Below are 26,759 nucleotides of genomic sequence, written 5' to 3'. Positions count from 1 at the left end.
GACCAGACCTTATTTCAAATATCTATGCAAAACCAGGTTGAGTTCAAGTTGGTAGATAATTCCAAAAACCATCTTGCAGCTTTACTTCAGCGGGTCATGACAACAGTGTGAGGATGTCATATTGTTAAGAAACGATAAGAAGTTTGGAATGTGTGTCTGTGCATAAACATGCATCTTTGCATTAATGTGTTTGTGTATTGGGGATTGGATGCAGAGGTCTGTTTTGACAAGGCTTGCAGACGGTGAGTTCTGGAGGCTGGAGATCTCCAAGCCAGACATCTGTTCACACTGACAGGTCCCTCCACTAATGCAATGGCAGCTCCCAGATAGACCACACAGTAAGAAGCACTAAACCCGAAGCATATTCTGACTTCCTTAAATAAATCAGAAAATCTGCTTGAGATTTATATTATTATGACTGAAACCACTTGCTCAAGTGTTTTTTAAAGAAAAAAATAAAATGCAAATCCAGGTGTGCCAAACTGCTATTTAAGCTTTTTTTTCTATTTAAACAACAAGTGGACCTACAAAGAGCAGTTACTTCAATAACTCAGTATTGTAACTCAATGACTGTAAAGCCAACTCAGTCAGTAACTTTCCATGTCTGTAAATAAAATAAAACTAAAACCTACCTCGTACTCCTGTTTAAAGCCGTAACCTTCTGCGGTCTTCATCTGGTTGATGTGTTGCAGGAGGTCAGCCACACGCACTGCTGGGTGAAGCTGACCCGTGTGATAGGGTGATCCTTTACGGCCACACTGGCGTCTAGGCGATCCGCCCAGCAGACTGCTGGACTCATTCATAGAGCTCCGTGGATCACCTTGGTAAAAATGAACAAGCACAAATCAAATGTTTGCATGGATATAAGGATATAAAAGTATAGAAACAGCTATTCCTGAGGCAGCTTCATAACCAATAAACATGTTATAAAAATAACAAAACTCCAAACAAGTATAAGGGGGTTAAATTTGAGAATGATCATCCCCTTGTGGCACTTCATCTTCTGTGGTTATAATTGGTATTCATAAATAAGATCAGGGAGCAATTATGAATTCATGATATGTGTATTCAAATAAATTAACCGTCTGCTAGTCATTTCTCAATGGGAATAGGAAAGAAGAAACCCAGACAGTATATTCCACGCAGTAGACTCTTAAAATGTGGCAAGACAGCTCTGAGACGTGCCATTAAAACTTCATTTTGATCAAGAGATCTCTCTCTTTGAGACATCAACTATTCAGTGCCTGCAGAGTTAGATACCTTTGAAACGGATATTATTAGCATCTTTCAACTTTTATTTTGTATTTTTTTTTTTTGCATGCTCTAATTTCTTCGCGACCATGATGCCTTAAAGGATGAGCTTCTGGTGCAGATCTGAGTTCATTTGCATCTCATAAAGTGGTTATGTTTTTCGAATGTGTGTTCATAAATGCATTTTTAAGTATACTATTCACTAGTATACACACATTTTTCATGGGTTTATATTTATATTGGGATTTATAGGCTAAATTTGAAGGAGTATGAGAAAGTACTACATCAGCAGCACAACATCTTATATTTAGAGCTGCGAAAGAGTGATTACAGAAGGACTGTGGCTTTGATGAAGCTTTCATACTGACTACAAATGAGGACAAATTAATAGGGGGTGACCGAGTGAGTCCCTAAGCTTCACTTTAACTGTGTGCTCAACAAAGTCTTTATCCATTCATTTGTACTTGTTGCCGTCAGCAACTGATACTCTCACTTTTAGCACCTCTGAGTGTAAGGAAACAAATGAAAGAATTCTTAATCAGTATTGGTTTGTATCTATTTTCGGCCTTTTCTATTCAGTTTTAAATTAGAAAATGAATTAAGCTTGAGTTCAAGGGGTTTGTACGCTGGTGTTGTGTCACGTCTTACTGCGAGTGCTGCATGTATGGGTGTCCATAAATGACAAGGCCATCCTCTCGTCCTCCTGCAGAGTGCTCTGGTCAGTGAAACTGCGCTCCATGGAGCCCATCATATTACTCTTCTCCTGCCTGTACGTAATGGGGGTCTTATTCATGTTCACCGGCTTCCTACTGAGGAGACAGAGAGAAACAGGCGAGGAGAGGAGAAGGGGAGGTAGAGAAATGGAACGTGAAGGAAACGAGAGAGAGATGAGGTGAGTTAGGGGAGTTGGTTGAGAGAGAAAGAGAAGATCATCACTCCGCTGCCGCCCCCTCTCTAATAAGCGCACGAAAAAGCCATGAGAAATGATGATGCGCAATGGTGAAGAAGCCACTTACGGATAATAAGAGTATGAGTAGTAATCCCTTCTGGAGAGAGAGAGAAAAGAGAACAAGAAGAAGAAAGGGACGTGAGATGCAAGCACTGGTAGAGCTCTGATTAGAGTGAAAAATGGCAAGCCGTCAGCAGCTTGCATTTGCCACGCAAGTAATGGGACGCATGCAGAAATGCACAAAGCCTCAGCCAGAGCGGGAAATGGCGGCCTAATAAAATACTTCATCGTGTTGCTTTTAACGATTTAAACAAAGTGGCCTGCTGAGAGGGACTTTCATATTCGTGCCTTCACTGCAATTCAGCAGCACAATCTAACCCAATATCTGCTAAACTGTCCAATGAAACGCTTGGAGAACACTTCCATCTGCATTTGTATTACAAACTTCAACTCAATTTTGAGGTGCATTTGGATAAAATGGCTTACATTTTCTGTTTTACACAAAGGCCTGCTATATTTTTTTTCCATTTCAGAGGGAAGGACTCCCATCGCTAGCTAAAGTAAGCATGTTCCTATGACACTTATCGCTGGCTAAATGGCTTTTCTTTTTTTTTTTGTAGACAGAAAATGAAAGAGAGAGGCGAAAAAGGTATGTTCTGATAACTAAAATGCTCAAATGCAAACAAATTGGCCATAGTATTTCAGCTAGAAAAACAGAACCAGAACAAAGTAGCCAAAGGTGGTCAAGCTGGCTTGCTTTTGGTAACTGGTTACAAGATGGATCCCCTCCAGCGTAACCTGGTTTAGTCAATCAGATCCAACCAGGTTGATCAAGAAAGTTCACCAGGTCCTCCACTAAAACTAGCTTTGGATGTGTGATGTATTGGTATCGCAATTTTGTGGTGGAGATTTTCAAATTTTTTTTGACAAAACAGTAAAGTAAATTTTAAATTTCATGAATTTTCGAATTTCGAAATAAAGCAATTGTCATATTGGCCATCATTTTAATATCTGTGTATCCCCAAAACCAGCTACCATCAGACAAGCAGACAAAAGTCTAAAACGGTAGCCTTAAGGAATCATAATGCATGCATGAGAGGAATTCATATTCAGCTCAACAGATGGTGAATGATCTGTTGTTGAAGATGAATCTATGAGATGACCATTGCGTAGGCTCATCTTCAGCGATTGGAGCCGTTTGAGAAACGAGAGGCTTGTGTCTCTCATTTGTCATTGGATCTGATGACCTTTTGAGAACCGTGGGCTAATTATCTCTGAAAGCATACTTTTTCCATCCCAATTATTTGCTCATTTCTGGTTCATGGCGGCAGGGCCTAATTAAGTGAGTAATTGAATTGCATTTCTCTTTAATTAAATATTTCACACTCAGATAATCTCAGAAGATGAAAACCCCTGCCGATGCATGTGAGAATGCAGAGAACACCTGGGTGCATTTTGACTGAGCCGAAAAAAGTCATAAACCACAATGGGTTTAAGTTAGTCATAGTTGAACACACAACAGCCCAGTCTCTCAGGAACAGATTAATTCTCATTTAAAAATCACTTTCACAAGAAATTTTGGAAAATCTACGATAATTTCGAAGCAGTTCTTTGTTTTGAAGCACATTCAGTGACTCCAAAAAGTTTTCGGACACTTAAGTCACACGTTAAAATGCACAAATGTCACTGCACCTAATAAAATATAATAGATTAAAATATAATATAAAAATATAAATTATAATTATTATACTATACTAACAGGTGTGACATAAATGTCTAAATACATTTGCTTCACATTTATGCTTTAAAGCAAAGCATGCTTTGGCTTTCATATTTTTATTCTTACCAGAGGTACTCACCCTTTTTTAATGATTATGATAATGGCCCCCAGTAGCAATATAAGGACCACCAGCCCACCAGCACACACTCCTAGTATGAGCCCCATCTCCTCGGAGCGCTGCGTGACCTCGAGAGCCCGCTGATGGTCTTTACAGGCGGCTGAAGAAAACACAAACATACAAAACATTTGAGAACACCAGCAATTATATATAAACCTATCAACCAACATTAATTAACATATTAACCAGCAAGCAATACAAAAACACACAAATCCAAAGTACTTAGGAGAGGAAAAAGATTCAAATGAAGCCTGATGGAAAAGAAGAGTATCTGGCAACCCTGATGGCTCCTTCAACTGCTCATCATAAGCTGTTTCTCTACTGTACCAAACAGATTGCATGCCTTCTTTGTGGAGCGAGTACCAACTGCACCCGGTCAGCTATTTATCCACGGCACCTGTCTCCACTGTCAGTGTGTGGGCAGGGGTCATTTCACAATCTGAGGCTCCTGGTTATAGTATGACTCTCTGTCACACCACAAAATGAGTCTGTGTGATCCGAGAGAGAGAGAGTAAAGAGAAAGTGTGCATATCCAGTGGAGCCTGAGGCAAACTGCCCTAACCTGGACATAGCAGCTGAGCTATTTATACTCTTTCATACCCATGCTTGTACTTTTTTTTTTTTTTAAAGAGTATGTGTGAAAATCAATGAAATTCTGCTCTTTTCATCAAAACATTGGTGAAAAGGCTGCACCTCTTGGCTTAATGCTTGGAAGGCTAGTCTTCAATGATTAAAATGATAAAATAATGATTAAAAAAATAAAAATATTAAACCCTGAATTGTTCTTTTAATTGCCATTAAAGTAAAATACATGAACATAATCATAGGAACCTGAAAGAAAACGCTAATATTAGAAGAAAATTTCAGACGGCACTTTTGTATCTGAACTATTGATTGATGGATGGATGGATGGATGGATGGATGTATAGATATAATGTTTTATGCTAACATACTTTATATTAAAACTGTAGGAAAAAATTATGGAAGACACATTAAGATGCAAAGTATAATTTACAAACAAGTGGTCCATGACACATACAATCCAGCAGACATTTTCTATGAGGCAGACATTCAGCTGTTACACTATTCAATGATCTGGCAAAGGCAAGCAGGTGTGTTGTCACTCACTGAAAAAAAAAAATGTTTCATTCTTCCAATTAAAAAAATAAGGGGTAATGATTGACATCTATATTTTTTTAACTTGAGCCAATGAAACTTTCAGTGAGTGACATGGCTCCAGGAAACCAGCAAATGGCTATTTAAACTAATAACGGGTTACCTGTCAAAGATGCCATGTCTGCTAAGTCAAATCCACAATAGGAGTCCAACATCTTGTTGAAGAGGCACTAGAGTAATCTTATTCTACATAGTGTTAGCGCTTCCTTAAGGTCTCAGTGGCCTAAAAGTAACGGGGCTCTATGAAAAAAAAGAGTGTGAGCTAAGGCCTAAGGAAAAAGATCTGCTTTAGGGCTCCATGCAAGGCCAAGGCTAAAAATAAGTCATAAGCATGTGGAGGGATGTGGGGCAGCAAGAAAAAGAATTTGCATGGCGCTCTCTGCTCCCTCAACAGCCAAAGGCAATTTCAAAACTTCCCAGTCTTTGTGACAACAAATATTTATTAACAATATTAAATATATATAATTCTTTAGATGTCAACAGTGTATAGATCTGATCTAGATTTATTACATCTACAATTAAATGCTCAATAAAAACCTAATATCCAAAAATGGAGAAAGGAATTAATTTTTTGAAAAAAGCAGAAATCAAAAGCATTAAGTGAATTTCATCTTGCTACATAATTTTTTATTTTGTAAATTTTTTAAAAGGCCTGCCAATGGAAAAATGGAAAACACAAAATGCATTGCTTCTCATGTTAAATTATCTTGTTTTGAGGATGCTCCGATATTTTTTTACTGTTAAACAAAACAAAGAATGATGTATGATATTGTGTCAACATAATAGCTCTTCCGTAACATGCCAGTTACATTTTCCAAACATAAGATATGGAAGTTCATGCATAATTTTCACAATAACAGCTACATCACGAGTTCTTAATGAGGTATTCATTGCATGAAATATAGATGGGGAAACATCCATTAAAGTTGGATGCAAACCTGATCAGGTTTTTATCGTTGTGCTGAGCATCCTTTCAGAATATCAATTAAGCCCAACACAGGCATGAAATTTGTTTCAAGATTAATGTGAGCACCTGCTGAGAACACCAAAAGTGGAAATTAGCACTTGGAGTAACAGCGAAAGTCTATTGTTCTGTGAAGATTGCCAAGGGACTGTTAATTAAACTGTCACTTGTGCAATGAAATGGGAATCATGGCAGCTTAGTTTTGTAAGACTATGTAATTCGGTTGCATTCAGAGCAAATCAGGGTTTCACAGTTTGCTTCTGGACCTTGAATGTTGATACATAGGACAATTACATGGCCAATCAAAATCAACAACCTTGATTATGGATTTTTTTGACAAGCTAGATTCCAATTTATTATATAGACCCTTAATGAGGGATCCTAATACAAGAAGTAAATGTAGTGAAATAGTTTCCTTCTGTTTTGTCTGCTAATTATTTGTAATCATTTTTTTCCTGTTGAGGAAGTCGAGAGAGCTCCATTCTGTTCATCAATATGTTGGCGTGTGAGCCATTATCCGCAATGTGTGCCTGTCTGTGCCCACTGAGCAGATGGGATGACAAAACTGGCCTAAATGTCCACTGCGCCTCTTGGCTTAATGCTTGGAAGGCTAGTCGTCACCCTCATTACTCAGTTTTAAAAAATGCCAGGTCGATTTAACTTGGAGGCTGTGCTAACTAGTGGCAAACGGCGTAGACTACAATACCATCCTTCCCACACTGATCCCTGATGGTGTTTGATAGGAGGCAGTGTCTTTCTTTCTTGACAGGAATCTATGCCTCTCGAACCTTTTCATATTTCTCTGAGGGACCTGACAGGTGGTAGCATGTATTGACAAGCACAGGTGACTCCATCAGTGTTGTTTGATGTGAAGGTCTTTCTCCTGACTGGACAGGGACCCGAAAATTGATCTCCCTCTCCGCCTGCGTGCTGCTGCGTGTCTGCGCCGAGACTGCCTACCCCAGACAAATCTGCTTTGATATAGTCCACTCCCCCACCGCAAGCAACCAAAACAAACATGATGAAAGAGTGACCTGTTCTCCGTTAGTGCCCTTGTCTCCAGAAGAGAAGAAGGGAGGAGAAGGGTAAGGGGGGTGTACAAGGGGGAGAAAAATCTGTGTGTGTCTAGACACAAACTTTCACTGTAAACCAATACACCTCCCAAAGCACAATTTACTTTTACGTAACAACCTGAAAGATGGTGAGATAAACAAACAAAAAGTCTTCACCCATCCATCAAATCTTAACTAACCTCCAGAAGCTTTTATAGCAGACAGTGGAATAAACTAATGGGAGAAAACTTTCAGATGGCATGCATCTCATATCTGCGTCTTAATAAGCTGCCGAAATCACACATGAAACCTGAAACACTTTATAGACACACTTACGTAAAGCTCAGAGTGGCTCTATTGCATTGTATGAAATTATAGACTAACTGTCCAACCCAATTTCCGTTCACACACCACGGGTTTCCTGAAAATGAATGAGCTCTGAAAATGTAACAGTGTGAGTTTGGTTAGTCCTGCTAATGAATAAACACATTCTAATGTAAACAGTCAGGTGATTGGCCTTGTTATTTTAAGGCAGGGCTTCATAGTTCCTACAGCTGCTCCAATAGTTCTATCAATAAAGGCAACAGACTCGTTTAACTTCACAGCAGGACTACAGCTGCCTTGTTTAACATTACAATTTTTTACAATTCAAGTGGTCTATCTCCACCCCTTTTGATGTCTCTGATGTTAAAATCGACACTGACGCACCATCCGCCTGCAGCAAACTGTTAGTTCCTGTGGGATCTCGAGCTAGAATGCATTTCTGAGTTGTGGCCCTCAGGCATGTACATTGTGAATAAGTCAATAGCAAATAAGCTGAAAAACCTACACTTGTGCAGTCAGAATACCAACATTCATCCAATCCACTGCCATTTTTATGTTTTACTGTTTGTGGCCACTCTATCATACTTTAACTTGTTTACAACTCTTTACATTCACTTCATTTTAATGTGGTTATATCAGAATTAAGGGAAAATTAGCATAAATCTGTTGCAACTGTTTTTTTGTTTTTACTGTTTTCCATCTTTCACTGACCTCTAGAATGCAGTCTGGATGTAACCCCATTTTAAAATCCCACTCATAATTACTCATAATCATAATTACCAAATCTATTGTCTATTTTTTACATAAAATATAGTTTCATGGCTGGCAAGAAACGTTATAGTCTGTACATTTTCTAACTTTATGCAAATCCTCAGTATGCTGATTTGGACCTTGCAAAGGTCAATTCACCTCGGCTCTGTCTTTCAAAAAGCATTTTCACGCAAAACTGCATAGTGCTTTCTACAAAGAACATTCTGTAGCATCAGCATTGAATAACTCACCTTTACGGGCAATGCGGATGCAGTTTATCCTTGTTTCCTGTGAGAAAAGAGAACAGAGATGCAGTGTCACGCTGTGTGAAACAGTCAAACGGCAGAAATAAGGCTGTCTGATACCTGATGAGAAGTCAAATGGGCTCACACTGACTTTTGCTGATTCAACAACAGCATGAATGCCAGTAAAAGAGTAAAAATACATTTACAAACAGCACAGTGTCTCACTCACCTACCGAACTTGTATGTATGCGTACTTTTCCCATGTGGCGATAACATACAGGTTTTTAATGTACAGAAAATGGCAGCGGAGGACAAGAGAGACAGGGGGGATGACTTTCAACCAGGAGAGAATTATAAAAAGAAATTAATTTGTTGGAAATCATAGTTGATGTCATACTGGTGTTATGAAAACGACCTCTGTCAAATAGCGCTAATGAGATCCAAGCCCATAATCCAATTCCGGCCTGCCACCTCGACAAGAAGATGCATTATCAAATTAAGATTTACAGATGCTAATTCAGGGATTATGGAGCAATTATGCAAATCTTCCCATCCGGAAAAGGAGTGAGAGGCCTCTGCTTAAACTGTGGCTGAACTTTTTTTTTTATTGAAAATCCATTCCGAACGGCCTTGGCTCCTAAAGCCTGTCATAACCCTAAATCATTTCGAAAAGAGAGGGAAATGGGAAGAGGAAAAATGTAGAGACTGACTCACACTGATGTTTCAGGAAAGGGAAGAGGGACACACATGGATATTTTAGCCCCCCTAAAACATCCACGCTTAAAAATGTCATGTAGGCCAATCCAGGCTTTATAAGAAACTCATCTTTATCTGCTCCAGCAGCTATCATTGAGATGCAAGTGTGCCACTGCTCCCAATACACACTATCCCATGAGAGCATATCACAGGGATAAAACAAACTCTGCCTGTTTTCTCCAAGCACAGAGCCGGTCCTAGATGTCACACCATAAGTCATCGTAGCTCACCATGCGTGTAAGAAAAGACTGACCCCGAATGACAGGCGAGAGACAGCCGGTGGGCTTTGATCAGACAGACGCAGACACAAAGCTTTAAGCTTCCCTGCTCTATTTAATCAAATTTATGGCAACGGTCATGGCAGGAACTGCAAAAGGGGATCTGTCAGCGAACTTAAGCTAAGTAAATGAATTATGAGCACTATAAATATAACAGGCCTAGGGAGGCATGGTAAAGGAACTTATTAGGAAGGTCCTACTTGGTTCAGAGAACAAGGAGGCATGCAAAAAAGAAAGAAAGAGGGGGAAAGCAGGAACATAAGAATTAATGTTATTTTTCCTTCGGAAATAAAGACTCCCAAATCAATTTTGCTACTGTAATGTGAAACAAATAAATCTAGGTAAAAAATTTAGAAACATCATGTCAGTATAAGTTCTAGTGCCTTTATGAACAAAAACAACAACACCAAAACAAACGATGAATTACAGCATAAGTAAAAAATAAAATAAAAAAAATACTGTTTTAAATTAATGATAAATACCACTGAAAGTAGGAACAACAACCAAAAAAAATTGATTTATTAATAATTGATTAATCTGTTTATTAATAAATGAAAGAAATTCATATGTATTCACATACAGATAGATATAATAAATTATATATGTATTATAACATTTACATTTCTTTTTGATTTCTTTTAATTTCAGCTCAATACATTTTGGTAAGAATGATCAGTTCATGATAAAACCAGTTAGAGAGAGAAAGTCACTTTGAAAGTGTCTGGTCAGTCCTATAGGGTTCAGTGTCATAAAGAATCTCAGAGCCAAGTTTTTCTGCGTGTATGAGTGAAAGAGAGCATCTGACAGCTACAGTCTTTTTATTATGCCTCTAATGACTGTTAAGAGGAGGACATCAAAGTAAACAAAGAGCAGAGAAGAGAAAGGAAGTGTCTGTAAACAGCCGAGAATCAAAAGACCTTTTAAGAGCATCTTTATATATTTATCACTGAAAGTAATCAAACAAAGCCCTGACAGCATTCACAGCTCTCTAATGGCTAATTGTCAGAATAATGGCCAAAAATGCTGCAGAGGACTTTCTTGTGCTGCTGCCAAAAGCTTTGAAAACCGTTTACAGCCATAAAGTTGGCCATTAGACAAAGCAAAGTGTATTAGCTTTGTTTATATGCAGTCAAGATAAAACATCTAACAGAACTGTTTAAGCACTCGGTAACAGGGGAGTGCTAAATGCTGGCTCAGTCTCCTGAGCTACGCTCTCTTTAGCTTAGACTGTCAGCCGTTAAGGCAGTTATTGCAGCATAAAATAGAGCTGAATAAAAATGAATATTTAGCTAAAGGTCGGTCAAGTAAATCAGCAGTGCCCAAAGGAGACTGAGCTGTGCGATCGGTTTCCAAGATGTAAGATTTCGAGTAGAGAGAAACCTGAGGGGGAGTCATCATGGCTTGGCTGACAGGTGCATTTCAGTCTGTAAAGCGTGAGAAGCCCTACAGGGTTCGGTGGGGAGGGAGTTTGTGTCTGTACTATAGGTCAACAGAGGCATTTCCCTTAAAGGCCGCCAAAAAACCTAACTGTGTAATAGTGTAGGTAAAGTCAGTCCAAGTTTTGTGCCTCTGAATTGCTGTTCAGAAGAGTGGAAAGAGCCAAGGTGGCTCATACTTTCCTCCAGGTGCTGAGCCAATGAGATAACTTTCTTCTAACATATCTTTTTGAGTATGAGGTTTGCAAGCTGGTGTCAAATCTAAATGGGCCATTAAAAACTATTTTCATTCACACAAGCCTGAAATGAGGTTTAATAGTGCATTATTGAGTACGGCAGGTAACTAATGAGCATGAAACCATAAGGCAAAAGTCAGAGGTTTCCTGTCATGCTCAGGATGAATGTTGGTTTGTGTGAAGTAAAAATTTATGTATTCAATATCCAGGCAGCAGTTTTGGAGAAAACTAACTATAAGCATTGACACTACTAACTTAACAACAGTTTTCAAAAGAATGACAGCAGTTCAAATATTTTTCATAGAATTGCTTTGCTTTTTTTCACATCAATCAACATTCCATAGCCCATAAAGTCTAAACAAATAAGTAATTAAAAGCAGTTTAGCAGAGGGCTGCAACATGACAAAATGTGGAAAAAATGAATGTTTCTTAAGACGCTGTACATTGAAATTACAGCACAAATGAACCTGGACAAACTGATCTCCCATGGGCCTTTACAGACAGCTGGTAGCCACAATAAAACTATATTTTCGACCAATGGAAAATAATCAATCTGATTTAATCAAATGCTTTATTAATCAAGATTTACATTTTGCATCTGACAAATTCTTTTTTCCTATTTAGAAACTTATTTGGCGCCTTTCGGGATCAATTTCTGAGCGGCGAAAGATTCCCATTTCCCCGGCTGTTTTCCAGGCTCTGTTTTGCTTGTGCTGTCAAGCTCATTCTTTCTCCAAGACCCAGCAATTTCTAACAACATAAACTGCCAGCTGATCTATTTTTAATCAGCTGCACCTGTGCCCAATTATTCCTGTGAAATGGTTTATGCCAGCGAGATGTATTCCTTGTTGTTTATCCTGGACGGGGAGCACAGGGGCTGTTTTCCCAATCTGAACAAGACCTGGACACCCAAAGCTTGGTGTGTGCTATTATTAATTTCATACTGGGACTGTGACACACACTATCTTATAGGTTTCAACAGTAGGAGAAGGGGAGAAAAACATCATCCAATAAGAACAAGCAAAGATATCATGTACATCCAGTTAATTGGAGATACTAGTTGCAGGTGATTCTCACTATTTATTCTAGGTCCCTGGTTTTGCTCTTTATCTCCCTCTGTGCAGACTGCAAACAATCAATAGTAGTGTGTAAAATTACATTATTCATTCATTTATCTGACGCTTTTATCCAAAGCGACTTACATTTGCTATATATGTCAGAGGTCGCACACCTCTGGAGCAACTAGGGGATAAGTGTCTTGCTCAGGGACACACTGGTGTCTCACAGTGGATTCGAACCCATGTCTCTCACACCAAAGGCATGTGTCTTATCCACTGCGCCATCAACACCCAAAATACAGTTTCAAAACGGTGTCTAAAATCAGTCGAATTTCCATTACCAAGTTTTCCTTTATGCTTATGATGCAGAAAACCCACACAAGGGTGTCTCAGTAAGTTCCTTAAATTACTAGTAAGTGACCTGCCCCAAGAGCTGGCCATTTATTGGGCTGTCCCACTGAAATGCTCCTAAAATTACTGCTCACAATACTGATAATAATGCTAATAATAAGCAATTAAAGCAATTAAAATTGTTAAATTTAAAAATACTATTTTTTATATAATATTTTTATTCATTAATTAATGCATATTATATCTTTAATATCTAAATTCCATTATGTACATTATTTATTTTGCTTAATTAAAATATTATAAATTATTACCTCTATTTACGATGCTGTTTACGAATACAATTTGTGGTTTAATAAGAAACCTTGTAATCATATCACAAATAACTGAGTAACCAGTGTTCCTTTTTTTGATGAAAAAGGCTTAGTACCTGAATTCGTATTGAAGCCCAATGTATACTGAACTCACAGGCTGTGCATACCATTCTAATGACGAAATGTATACATTCACTTAACGTACATGTAACAACTGAAGCATACTGAGAGTGGAGTGAGACACAGTGCTAGTTTCTGACACTTACGCCTCTAAAGTTGCTCATGGCCTGGAAGTAGATGAGGTAGTTCTTCCTGGGGTCCAGAGGGCTGTTCCAGTAGCCGTTGTAGGTGTGGTTGTCTCCCACAGTAAAAGGAGTAGCCTCAGGCAGGCTGCTGGGGGGAAGTTCGGCTGTATAGTAGTGTGGAGCTCCACGGGCCTGAGCCTCACCGTGAGATGTGGGAATGGGAAAGCAGTCCTGAACACCCAGTTCTCTTTTCACCTTCCTACCAGCTTCCTCCTCCACGACCACTTGATACGTACTGTGGATACATTCACAAATTGATGTATTTAATAAAAAATGTAATAGTAAAGTACTGTTAAAGGAATATTCCAGGTCCAATACAAGATAAGCTCAAATCAACAGCAAAAATCGAGATGCATCTCCTTTACGGAAAAAAAAAATCTGTTATTACGATACAATACAGATACATTAAAGTACAACATACAAAATATTAAAATACGATTTTTAGTAGCATTGAGATACTTTTGTAGTTTCAGTTAATATTTCGAGTTTTTGTATTTCTGTTTTGAGTGTACTTTTAGTTCATATTATAAGAGAAAAGTTGAAACTCGCTGAAATAAAAGTTTCATTGTAATAGAGTTTAATAGTTTTTTTTTTAAGTGCCTCTATAATGCCATTTCTAATATTACCGTTCATGAAGTGTGTAATGTAGCTGTATGTGAATGTAAATGAAAATAAAGAATCACCTAGACGAGTCATTAGTAATTCAAATCCCACTTCCGTGACGACTACACGTCACAGGGTAATACATTTGCATAATGTGCGCCTACGTTCTAAGTTGGCTGGCCGCAAACAACTTGACCCCGCCCACAAACTGCATCTCTAATTTCGGGGAATTCAATGCAGGATTCACAAAAAACTTGCTCTTGAAAGATGGATCAGTATCCTGTTTATTTGGAACAGCTGCTCCACTGAATCACAACCTGTAAGTATGATAAATAATAAATGTTTATAATTTCTATCAAGTGTTCAAAATACGGAACTCTGATAATGGGTGTGTCGTTTCCGTCACCCCTGTACACCGTAGTAACAAAAGTTTTATTTTTATTTATTTTTAATAAAATAGTATAGCCACAGGATGTAACTAATATGTATGTTAACACGTTTTAAGTGTGAGAAAACAAAAATAAACATTAGTAGAAATTATTTGTAGTGGAAAAATTCTTTTAAGACAATAATGGCACTCTGACCTGACTGGGGCTCCTCGGCCTTGTGCTGGACGCAGCAGGACTGTGATGGTGCTTTCTGTCTCACTCAGAGGGGATGGCATGTCTCCATATTCAAACGTGGGTGCTTCAAAGAGAGACAGAACGCAAGAGCAAAAATGTAATAATAGTATCTTCCTAGAACTTTTTAAACCCACTCACTATCAAAAAATAAACTTCTCTAAAACACCGGGCAGAAAACAATGAACGAGAGCTCAGGAATTAAAGAGAAAGCATTAACTTTGTGTCATTTCAAAGTGAGTCAAAGTGAAGTTTATGCTAATTATTAACAGCCAACATAACCAGCTAAACATTTTAATTAGACAAATCTCATGAACAACGGCAACATTGTTGTTTGAAATAAGAGCACCCTAATACATGATGACAACAACCAACACTTCATATGAACTCTACTTGCTTCTCCCTCTGCATGTCTTGAACTCAGGATGTTATTAAAAGCCGTGCATATTGGACAAACAGAGAGGCAACTCATTTAGAAGGATCTGAGTCTGGACTACATCCTTCCCATGAGGTGGTCATGTTGAGCAATAACCCTTTCCTTAATATCAGCAGTCAATTAGAGCTGACAGGCAAAGGCAAACAATCTGCCAGAAATCAATGACTATGTTATTAAAAGTGGGTTTTGGCAAAACTGCAACTACTTGAGTGGACTTCAGTAAATGTGAGGCCTTGGATGGTTTGGAGTGGTTGCAGAGAGAAAATAAAACACATAAACAAAATATAATGCTGGTGTACATGCATAAGATGGACCTGAGAGCACATTTTATACAGTATGCAAGCAAGTATATAACAGGTCATATATGTACATCTATTCTAACAGCCTCTATTGATATTCTGTAACAACTCCAAAGCATCTAAGCTACAAAACTTTCTCTGAGGCTTGGTGTACATACTGAAATGCACAGAAATAAGGTTGTAATGCATCTCTCCGTTTGACTTCTGTACTATTCTCATTGAAAATTCCATTAAAAGTTATATTTTCAGCATTAAGTGAAAAAAAGTATTTTCTCAAATTGCATGAACACCACTAGGGTTTTTTTTTTGTGTGTGTAAAACGTGATGATAATATTGCAGTTAATGATGATACTAATGCAGTTAAACGGGCATATTAAAATTATTAAAACAATAAAAATAATAATGTGCATATTTAAACAATAAAAATTATAAATAATTTTCAAAGTGGTGTCAGAAATGTGGACATTACCATAAACATGGGAATTTTTTTGTTTTGTTTTGTATTACATTATCATTATTGGTGAAGAAAAAAAAAAAAAACTAAAAACTACGGTGCATTTATTTCTCCACTGACAATGTTTTGGCAGATTCAGAAACTGATACAAGGTGACAACCTCGACTGTTAATCGGCCAAGTAGACAGTGTTATCAGGCCAATGCCAATAATCTCAAAACAACCAAATATTAGCAGATTAATTGGCCTTGCTTATCAACACACTATATCCTCTTATTGGATTTTGTGTTTCCATCACAACACGGCCGCCAAAAAACAAATCATTACCATCAGAGAAAAAGCTGTCTTTAACGCACATCACTTTGCATCAGTCCAGCGCTGAGGAATCCTGATTTAGCATCAGTCGTGTCTGGCTGACAGCAGCATATGGTACTGTTTTGTAAGGTGGGCTGGTTTTCGAATGGTGAGGATGACAGTGATGTCAGTTTGTCTCTTTGAGGTGCAGGGAGACGTGTAATGTTCTTGAAGGGCCTGTTGGGTTCTGAACATCTGCTGTGATTCAGTTTCACCATCACTTCCTAAGATCCACTCGGGAATACATAATGGCTCTTAAGCGGCGATATGGGCATACTCGCACACACACACGCTTCAGAGATCAATAGTACACCTGAAGCACAGGATGATGAACCGGAAACTCTGGTGGTGCGCATTTTTCCTTTTCTGTGTTTTCGTTTCACTTTGTTCCTGACTATTGAACCACCAACGTGTATTTCTGTACCTCAGACATCTCTCTAATGATCTGAGGCATTTCAATCAACAGTTAACAGATCTCACCTGCTACATCTGAGGGTGCAAGGAAACATTCACACACATGCAGATACATGTTGCATTTTGAATAATGCAAAATAAAAGCAACTTCTGCGTTTTCAAAATTTTTCTTATGAAACATGATCAGTAAACATTTAAACACACACACACGCCATTCGGATTTGAAGTGGAAGTGCTCTGTTTAACACACAATTGCATATGCACACACTTAAACCTACAAGCCCCGTTAAATAACCTTACAAACCCCTCACCAGAGATGTTGGTGGTGATCTCAGTGAGAGCTGTTTGGCCGAAGCCTTTGGCGGTGCGCGCCCGCACAGAGATCAGGTAGGTGGTGCCAGGATGCAGGTTGGAGAACATATGGTACGTCTCGTTCCTCAGTTTGGAGACAGTGCGCCTCGGGCCTGGAACGTTGATCCCGGGATCTGATGATTCAATGCTCTGGTAGCTGATCTGTAATTGCAAACATTAAAACCATTTACATGAATCATATTTTCATTAAATCACTCTTGTTCTGGAAGCAAAAATACAATGACTCAGTGTGTGGTACTGTAGTTCAGATCAAACAATGCTTTATAAAAGTTTACTAACCCTGAGATCCTTATTCAGAGTGGGTTGAAAATGACTCATATACATATGAAATCAAACATTTATTATACAAACAATACGTGGTAGCCTAACTCACAAATACAAGCAGGAAGCTAGTGGGCATGTTTGACTATCATCTTTACAGAAAAAAGGATGGAATCATATCATAGCACTCTGTTCATGTCTGTGTTGCCTGCCGACATGCAAAGGCTAAAGCCTTCCTTATTATAGAATATCTGTATGATGTATTAAACAATTTCAAGAGTAAAGTAGAATCCACACACCCAATCACATACAGTGTAGATTTAAAGTCAGTGAAACATGACTAAGATCTAAGATCCATATTCTGAAAGGTGAAAAAAAGGAGAAATGTTTCAGCGCTTTCGGTGCCAAAATATTCCGGCTCACCATATACTCTTGATTCATTTCTTCCGTAAAATGTTTCTAGGAACTTTTCTTGGACATTTTGCCTCATACAACACTGAGCAACACGTGATTTGGTGTGAGGATTCTACTTCATACCTGATTTGATTTAGTTTGAATCAATATCAATCCAGTAATTGTTAAAGGGGGGGGGGGGGGGTGAAATGGTATTTCATGCATACTGAGTTTTTTAAACTGTTAAAGAGTTGGATTCCCATGCTAAACATTGAAAAAGTTTCAAAAATTAAGTTGTACGTTTGAAGGAACGAATTTGCATATCGTTTATTTCTTAAGGATAATGCAGGCCCAACCAAAAGGGGTCACGATCGTGTGTTGGAACCGCAGGCGGTGAGTAAAACTGCTTCAAATATCTCTGTGTTGTTAACTTAGCTATCGGCGCGTAAGCACATCAAGTAAACCTCTTGTACACCTTTAAAGAAAAAAAAAAGACGACATAAAGTGGAACTTAGTCATTTTCCAAAACCGCTAAGTGTAACGGAGGCCAGCGAGTAATGCTGTGCAGGTAAACCTCCCCGATCTCAAGATCTCAAGGTCCTTTACTATTTAGTTTGTATATTAATGATCTCCCGCAACAGTGTGAAGGGACTCAAGTACAAATGTATGATGAATCGCAGATGATACTGTGATTTTTACACATGCGAGAACAGCTGAATTAGCAGCTGAGAAGTTAAAATCTGTTATTGAAAGAGTTACACAGTGGCTGGAACAATCATGTCTTAGCTTGAATATTAGTAAAACTAAAGGAATTTTTTCACAAAAACAAAAGTTAAATCTCCTGATGTTGACATATTTATTAATGGTGAAAAGATAGAAATAGTTAATGAATTAAATTATCTTGGTTTAACATTGGACTCTAATCTTAGTTTTAAAAAACATGTAAAGAAAATGGTGAGAAATATTAAATACAACATGGCAAACTTCAGACAAATTAGACATTGTCTTTCTTTTGAGGTAGCTAAGGCTCTGATGCATGCTACAATCTTCTCTCACAAGTCTTATTGTTTGACATGTTGGGGTCAAGCTGGTGAAACTGTTATTAAACCCTTGAAATCTCTATATAAACAGACATTAAAAGTTTTAGATAAAAAACCTAACCATTTTCATTCTTGTAGGATCATAGAGACGTATAATTTTTTTAACTTCGACAATTTTAGACTTTATTCAAGCTTGTGTATGGTTCACAAAATTTTAAACGGTCTGGCTCCTTCTGTATTACGTGACTTTATTCATCCTCGCTGTGAAACGTTTGTGAGATCAACCAGACTATCGCATATGAGTAATTGTGTAGTTCCCTTTCGTCGTTCTGCATTTGGACTATCATCTTTTACAGTGAAAGCCACTAATCAGTGGAATGCCCTACCAGAGGACATAAAAGCCATTTAGCCTCCTTGTTAGAGGAGACCCAGGTTCGAGCCCCGCTCGGAGCGAGTGCGAGGAGTGTCAGAAAGGACCCGGGAGAGAGGGGTTACATAAGCAAATATATACAGTTTCAGTACATAACACATAGAGACGCTGTTGTAGTCGTTGCTGCTGCTGCTCTCGTTCAGTTTCAGCCCCGGGATCTGATTCTGGATCATAAATAAACGGCTGAATCTGACTGTTAGTGATGGTTTGTTTTGGATGATGTTTTTTTTTCCCTCAGGGTAATGTCACAACTTCCAAACGCTCTCAACGCAAAAGCCTACTCGCGCTCGTGATTCTTTAGCTCCGCCCACACGTCACGCCTCCAGCGGCTCGTGTTTTCCGAAAAAAATCGCCACAGACTATTTTTCTCTTATAAATATAATACAACTAAAGACTTTTTGGAGATAAGAAGGATGCAGTACTACTCTATAGGTACTCAAGATTAACAGGAGATTGAGTGAAAATGAGCATTTCACCCCCCCTTTAACAAAATATAATTTTACTTGTGGGATGCACAGTCTCAATTTAAATTTTAATGTAAGGAATTGTGACTCAAAGAAATGAAAATATTTTTAACTAAAAAAATCCTTACAGCAAAAATAAGACAGACAGACAGGTAGACAGACAGAGTGCAGTGCAGCATATATTAATCGAGAGCAGCGTTAGTTCAGTCAGGCCACGGAGGCAAGGCTGTGAACAGCTGATGCGGTCAGCTGTCAAATCACTCCAATCACCACCTCTCTCCTATTAGACACGGGACATATAAATACGTAGCACTACTGCTCGGTAAGTATGCTCAATGGCTCGCAACGCTCCCTCCCTCCCCATTATAACCATGAGCAAATTACTGTGCACCTTTTGGCTGTCGTCTTCTTTGTTTCAGATCACTAAGGCTTCCAAAATCTTAGCTGGTATGGACCTCACTGCTGAGAGACACCCATCTTCATAACCAGGTTACAGGATAGACGTCCCTCTGCCACATCTACATGATTATCACTGTTTGCATTAAAGACTTATTAAAAGTCTTAATTGTTATGTATTTCTAATTTCATGGTTCCAGGGGGTTAATGTTAAAGCTTTTGTATGTTCAATTATTCTGGGAGCAAGAACCCCCATGAGGAACCATACCGCCAAAGATAAATTGTGTTCAATAAACTCAAGTAAACTTGCCAAAGTGGTTCCTGTCTGAAATGTCATTTCCACTCTAAATACCGATTTAACTTCCTGTGGGGTGCTGGCCAATTCAATTTTCACTCCTACTAAATTTATCAGTAAGGACAGAAAGAACACAATAATCAGTACTCTGTTTGGCATAGAGTGTAAGGACCTGACAATCCTTCTGATCACAAGCATGCAGAGCATTAGAGCATTAGTTGGGTGTTTCAGTGCAGTGTGCTTCTGGGATTGAGGAGACATTTGTTGCACCTGTACCCAGCCTCCTTTAAGATATGAGGCAAGGCAGTACCCTGTGTGTGCTCAGAGAAAATTGGACAATGTGCTAATCTGAGTGAAACGAGAGCAAATTCTCCAAGCTCTGCCCACTCTCTTATTCTTTTTCTTTTAATCTCTGTATGCCTGAGAAGATCAGGCTTCTTGAGCCAGAAAATCTGTCCTTGCCTCCACTTTATAGGTCAAGACTGTAAATCCCCTTTAGAAAACATCCTTGAGGTGACTTTGGTAGCTATGGCCTGGGGAGAAAAAGAAACGTGTGTTATCATCGAAAGATAACTCAGTAAGTGCAAATGGTAACGGAGGGGATGCCTGATGGACACACGCGTCGATCTCGTTTCGGGCCATAGCTGATCCGTATGACAGATCCACAAACAAAACCTCCTTTTCTTCTTGAGGTGAGATGGGTGTTTTGGAGCGTGACATAAGCACCGTTCTCACAACTATTTAGTGACTGACTGAGAGCCTGAATCATGAGTGAGAAGAAAGGTGACAATGAAGCAGGCAGTGTGACCAGAGAGAGAGAGAGAGAGAGAGAGAGAGAGGGTGAGATATTCTCACCACCTTTCCATCGAGCAGGCTGAATCTTTGTGCAGTGGATGGAAGAATGAAGAAACAGTTAAAAGGCTTTTATTACACTGTTAGCTATCCTTTTTTTGGGACAAAGGCGTAAGCTTTCAGTTTGCGGTTTTTGGTGTACAAAATTAAACTGTAAAATGATTCTTAGATCCCAGAATTAAATAATAAAATTAACCAAACAGAAAGAGAGACAAAATGATAGAACCATATATAGAACAATAAAAAAACAGATAGAACAATAGATAAATAGAACAATACGGACGGACGGACGGACGGACAGATAGATAGATAGATAGATGGGCTGTATGTGACACTACCTCAGTAATAATTTCTTTCCAAAACTGTTCCAGAAGCTTCTACACCAGCAACTTTCATAAAATATGATGGTGTATTGGCTAAGGCTGAGGGCTGGAGGGTTGCTGATTCAATCCCTTCGAGAACTGAGCCATGAGCAATTATCATTGTGTCCTCGAGCAAAGCAATTAATCCCAGGTAGCTCTGGGACAATAGTCCCAGTTCATGACTATGGCTGTTCTATGGTGACATCATGGCAACTATTTAAATAAAGCAAGATTCTAAAATGTCAGAAAGTGTAGGAGACAGCATATAGAACTTCAGACAGAGACATCTTTCTGTCAGATGGCTGGTGCAGTAGGGACCAATTAGAGGCAGGCAGAGTTCCAGGTCCAAATCATGATTTCATACATACTTTCTGCCTGTCACTGACTTAAGTTGAGAAAGAATAACAACAACAACTCAGCCCTCCCGGCCCACTAGACTGAAACTTTGAATTATACAGGGGTGGAAAACATTGCTTTCCAAGGTCTTCCTAATATAGTACACTGCCAGTCAAGTCTGTGTGTACACGCATGAGGGGGATCATTTGTTAGCAGCACGTTCATAAATTATTTAAGCTCGCAGTTCAATTTTAACACACAGTGGGAAGTTTTGTCTTTCAAGGATTGTGGATCATCGATATTTCACATGGTAAAAACGCTGACTCGTCAGAGCCTACCTCGACAGATTCAGACAGCGTGAGAGAAATGGATATGAGTGTGGTAAAGAGCAAGAAAGCACATACCTCGTACTGCGTTATGAGACCATTGGGCTCCACCGGCTCCTCCCACTTCAAGAAGATCATATCCTCCAGTGGCGTGAAGGTAAGTGACTCTGGAGCAATGCCTCCGGGAACTGTGGGAAACCAAAGAAGCCACTGGTTTTGAATCAAGAAACGTAAGGATCCTACACTGTCAGACTAGTAATTTCATTAGAATTTACTCAAAGTGAGTAATTCTCCAAAGGTCAACTCAAATATCCTCATTACAGCCACTGTAATTATAGAAGTCTTAAGCAAGCCTTTTATGTTGTAAACGTATTACAGAGACTCATCCATTATAACCAATATAATTGATTCAGTACTGTTGACAGGTCAAGTGAATATGTAATTGTGATGAGTGGGGCGGGGCCGAGAGCCGTGCGAATGATTGGGAAATAACCGCACCTGCTCCACTCACCGGTCTCGAGTCCCACGGAGGAGATTGGAAGGATACAAAAGAGGAGCGAAGACAGTGAAGAAATAGAGAAAGGACCAGGCCTGGGGTTTATTTTGTGTTTTAGTTTGGTTTGTGCTGTTGTGCAGTTTTGTGTTTATTTTGTTATTAAAGTTTCATTTAAATGTCCGCCGGTTCCGCCTCCTTCTTCCCGTGATTATGAAGTTTGTACTCCGTTACAGTAATATGGAAGCAAAGAGCTAAAGAGCTGGGAACGTGCGCTCTAGTTTTGATGGAATGTTGGAAATCCTGCTAAAAAGTTTAGTATATTATGTGTTTTGAATGTTGGTTTGTTTGTGTCTCCATCAAGGCTTCCTTAAGGTATAGTCCACTCAAAATTGTATAGTCCACTCAAAAAAAAAAAAAAAGGCTGAAATAAAATAAAATATAAACTACATGAAAACACCTTAGTAACTAACTAAGATAAGTTTAAGTCATCAAATTGAAATACTAAATCTAAAAGTGAAATTAAAATAAATTAGGGTTAAATAATTATAAATATAAAAAACTAATAAAAATCTAAAATAAAACAGCTAAGATTTAAACTAAATTGAAAAGGATTAAATTAATTAAAATAATAATAAATACTATAATAGTATGCAAATAATAGAAAAATAATCAAGGGAAAAAATTTATCATAATAATATCATGAAAATGGTTTACATAACTTATGGCCTATTAGCTTACTGTGATTTGAGTCTTTATTCACAGAACCTTTTGCTGTATGTACTGTAGCTCTGAAATTATATTAGCTCATCTGCATATTCAAATTTGTGACTGGTTACAAAACCAGTGAGTGCCAATGACCTTTGACCTCTTCACACAGCATACTTGAATTAAATGTCAGAGTTACTGTATGGTATAGATTTTCAGTGCATAACAATATACAGTACTACAACTCAGTTTGTTCTGTTTCCTGGATGATGATGAGATCAGATCTCTGTGTGGAGCACTGGCTGCTGTCAGACTCCATGTGCAAACAAAAATTTCACTGGATTATTACATTTAATGGCAAAAAATTGGGGAAATATAAACTGATATTTCCTACTGACACACAACAGCAAAATGTATAAACAACTGACTTTTTTGTTGACCAAATACTAGTGGCCTAAGACTTTTGCACAGCACTGTATACTGTACGTATATATATATATATATATATATATATATATATATATATATATATATATATATATACATACATAAACACACACACACACACACACACACACAGAATAACTGGAAGAGTCATATGAACCAGGCTTGGAATGACATTAGGGAACACAATAAATGAGAACACAATTTTTATTTAACTAGCTAAACTGTATTCACCAGAAAGGCAAAGCTGCTTAATTATCAGTTTGCAAATGCGAACCGCAGAGTTGTTCTGATCAATCAACCACACCGGCATGAAACCAGCTTTGACCAGCCTGGAGCAGTGTGGAAATTCATGCTGGTCTAAGCTGGACTTCTCAGCAGGAGAACAAAGTCTGTGTGACAGATAGAAAGAGCAAAACTTGCAACTGAGGACATGGCTTTTTTTGGCTGGTTAATATTAACACGGGTTCATTAACAGACATAAACGATGGCAGAAAGAATGAGGAGGAAGTGGAAATGGTGCTAGAGAGACAGATGATGCTCTGAGCTCTCACACACTGCAGCAGTAACACATCAGCAGATGTTTTTAAAGCCATTTGTGCTCTGTCACTGAGCCATCCTTGTTAGCTGTCGGGTATGTGCACAGCGTGTATGAGCGGAGTGATAGTTGGTGAGGCAGAGATACCCGGTGGTGAAAATATCATGCTCATTCAGACTCAAAATCGCTGACTCGATCACTTTTTCTTGTGACAGGCCATGAAAGAAAAGAACTGCTGATTGAAGCTTCAGAGGTCTATTGATAATTGAGCACTTTCTCTTCTCCATCTCTTTATCTCTCACACTTCATCATACTTCCTTTCTGGGTGAAATACTAGTGTATCAAATTTTTCCCCCCGAAAAATTATTTTGTCTTTTAACCAGAATTCTTACAGCCTGTGATGACTGGATAGCGCACAGAAATGGGCATAAAAATCTTCCCTGACCTGCTCATGCTTAGCTCCCCAGAGAGAATGATTAAAAATTCATTTAAAATCCATTTGGGAAAGTCTGAGTCTTTTAGATTATGATATTGAACAGATCCAAGAGAAACATCTTTATTCAGAATACTCCACGTGTAAATACTTCAGCCCTATAGGAACAACAACTATAATTTTCTTACTGTATCTATCTGAAAATTCAGATACAGTAAGTTTACTTTAATTGGTAAATGTTTGATTATTTAATGGGAAATAGGCTGAATGATGAATAAGTGAGCTCTTAAATGGATGGGACTTAGACAATTTGGTCTATTACCATTTGTAAATTTTGAAGAAAAAAAAACTTAGTTCTGAGTTGACATTTACAGATTAATATTCATTGAAAGCTCTGCTACTCACTGTCCTCCTCAGTCTGAAACATGACCTCCTTCCCTTCCTTCTTGCCCTCGGTGTTGGTGAGTGCCAGGCGTATTTGGATGGTGTGAAAAGGAGGCAGATCTCTGAGGGTAAAGCGTGAAGTGTTATGCTCCACAGCCAGGCATTCTCTCACTGTGGTGTTGTGCCCACCGCCACCCCCTGCGGTTGTGTAGCGGTAACACAAGGAGACTGAGTACGTGTGGCAGCGGGTCAGGTTGAAGGCCGGTGTCTCCCACTGCAAGGTCAGCTGCCGGGACTGGATCTCCGAGGCTCTAAGACCACGCAGTGCCCGCATGGGCTCTATTGGAATAGAAAAACAGTGAAACATTTTGTTAACATTAGCCAAAAATGCAGGGAATCTGCACAGGGACATCACCAGGTCATAAGACTTCTCGCCTACCCCACCCACCACAGGTAGGAGGCACCACCATGGTCAAAAAGGTTGATGGACCACCTGCTAAAGAGGACAAAACTCATGCCAAATTACATTAATTAATTCCACAGACTGCTGGTTGTACTCTCTCTCCCGTCATTTGCCACCGACCCTGTCGCTAAGCAAATAGAGTATCTGCTTGCACCTCGTCCAGGGGCCACGGGTCCCATGGAAGGACATTCAGTTCTGCCAGTTACCATTAGTGCAAGGTCGTCGCGTTAGGACAACTATTTTTGGCATAACTCATATCATATCTTTCTTATTTACCAGGGGCAGAAAGATCAGCGACCACCTTTGGCGTATGTGATATAAGGAGACAGAGGAAGCTACTGTCTGTAGGGCAAACAGGAACCTTAGTGTTTCTCACAGAGGCACAAAGGCAGCAGTGAGGGTGAACCAAGGACATCCAGCACCACTATCAATGAACACATTTGTCATGGTCCATTTTTAAGACAATCAATGCAGTTTTGTTAAATATATCTCCACATAATATATTGTATTTCTTTGTTCTTTTAATGGGACCTGATGACTAATGGACCCAAGTGGGAAGGTACAATAAAGGGGATGTGAAGTGTGCACTTCCTGTGAAAAGTATGAAGTCACGGCTCAAGTTCTTTATTATTCCTCTTAAACCGATGCTCAGAAGACATGCTCTTAAGAATTACTAAAGGTAAGGTGAGGTAGCTAATGCACAAAGACCATAAGGCCAGCAGGGCTGAATTAGAGGAAGTGTATTTTGTCTTGAAGTCCTTAGAGGAGAACATGTATGGATCGCAGAATACCCATTCAGAACTTCTCCTGCAGAAATGCACTTGTTACATTAAGCTCCTTTAATCCTAAAGTATTTCATACATCAGAGGGCTTTCGCTACATCTCTCTACACATTTCCTTAAGGTCTATACTTAGATTTACATTTCGCTTCATTTGTAGATTTACATTTAGATTAACTTCCAGTGCGACTGGATTTCTTATCAAGAGAAGCACTTAGTCGACCTGAAAATGACACGAATTAAAGATATTCGTTTCCTAAAATACACACTGAATGTCAAAAGGTCCTATTTGGCTCCACAGGAAATACAACTAAAATAGAGTGTTGATCGTCTTAATGGAACTATTGATTGTTAGTTAAAAGCAAACTAATGGGATGCTGTTGGCTGGTGCTGTCTTTAAAACAATCCAAGAGTCTACACTGTGCTCTTTGAGAAGCTCAAAAGGGCCTTTTGTGTCACCCTACTTCCCTT

The 26,759-nt window shown here is 38.8% G+C and overlaps 1 protein-coding gene across 11 annotated transcripts in view; it reads right to left on the bottom strand.

Annotated features, from left to right (window-relative positions):
* Positions 1–26,759, bottom strand: part of LOC128030519 (receptor-type tyrosine-protein phosphatase U) — a 181,291-nt gene that overhangs the window by 26,160 nt on the left and 128,372 nt on the right. For 4 of the 11 annotated variants that reach the window (XM_052618210.1, XM_052618212.1, XM_052618215.1 and 1 more), the window contains exons 8-17: positions 25,068–25,385; positions 22,125–22,234; positions 16,831–17,032; positions 14,528–14,630; positions 13,302–13,575; positions 8,616–8,652; positions 4,060–4,198; positions 2,268–2,297; positions 1,900–2,060; positions 633–820 (exon numbers count right to left, since the gene is read on the bottom strand). In XM_052618210.1, coding sequence (XP_052474170.1) covers positions 633–820; positions 1,900–2,060; positions 2,268–2,297; positions 4,060–4,198; positions 8,616–8,652; positions 13,302–13,575; positions 14,528–14,630; positions 16,831–17,032; positions 22,125–22,234; positions 25,068–25,385 — 1,562 coding nt within the window. The remainder of the gene's footprint in view (positions 1–632; positions 821–1,899; positions 2,061–2,267; positions 2,298–4,059; positions 4,199–8,615; positions 8,653–13,301; positions 13,576–14,527; positions 14,631–16,830; positions 17,033–22,124; positions 22,235–25,067; positions 25,386–26,759) is intronic. The other 7 variants (XM_052618218.1, XM_052618221.1, XM_052618220.1 and 4 more) reach the window with 3 other exon arrangements.

Source organism: Carassius gibelio, chromosome A16 (genome assembly GCF_023724105.1).
Source record: "Carassius gibelio isolate Cgi1373 ecotype wild population from Czech Republic chromosome A16, carGib1.2-hapl.c, whole genome shotgun sequence".
Lineage (NCBI taxonomy): Eukaryota > Metazoa > Chordata > Actinopteri > Cypriniformes > Cyprinidae > Carassius > Carassius gibelio.
The sequence above is the reverse complement of the archived record's forward strand: the minus strand, read 5'-3'. Positions and strand labels throughout refer to the sequence as shown.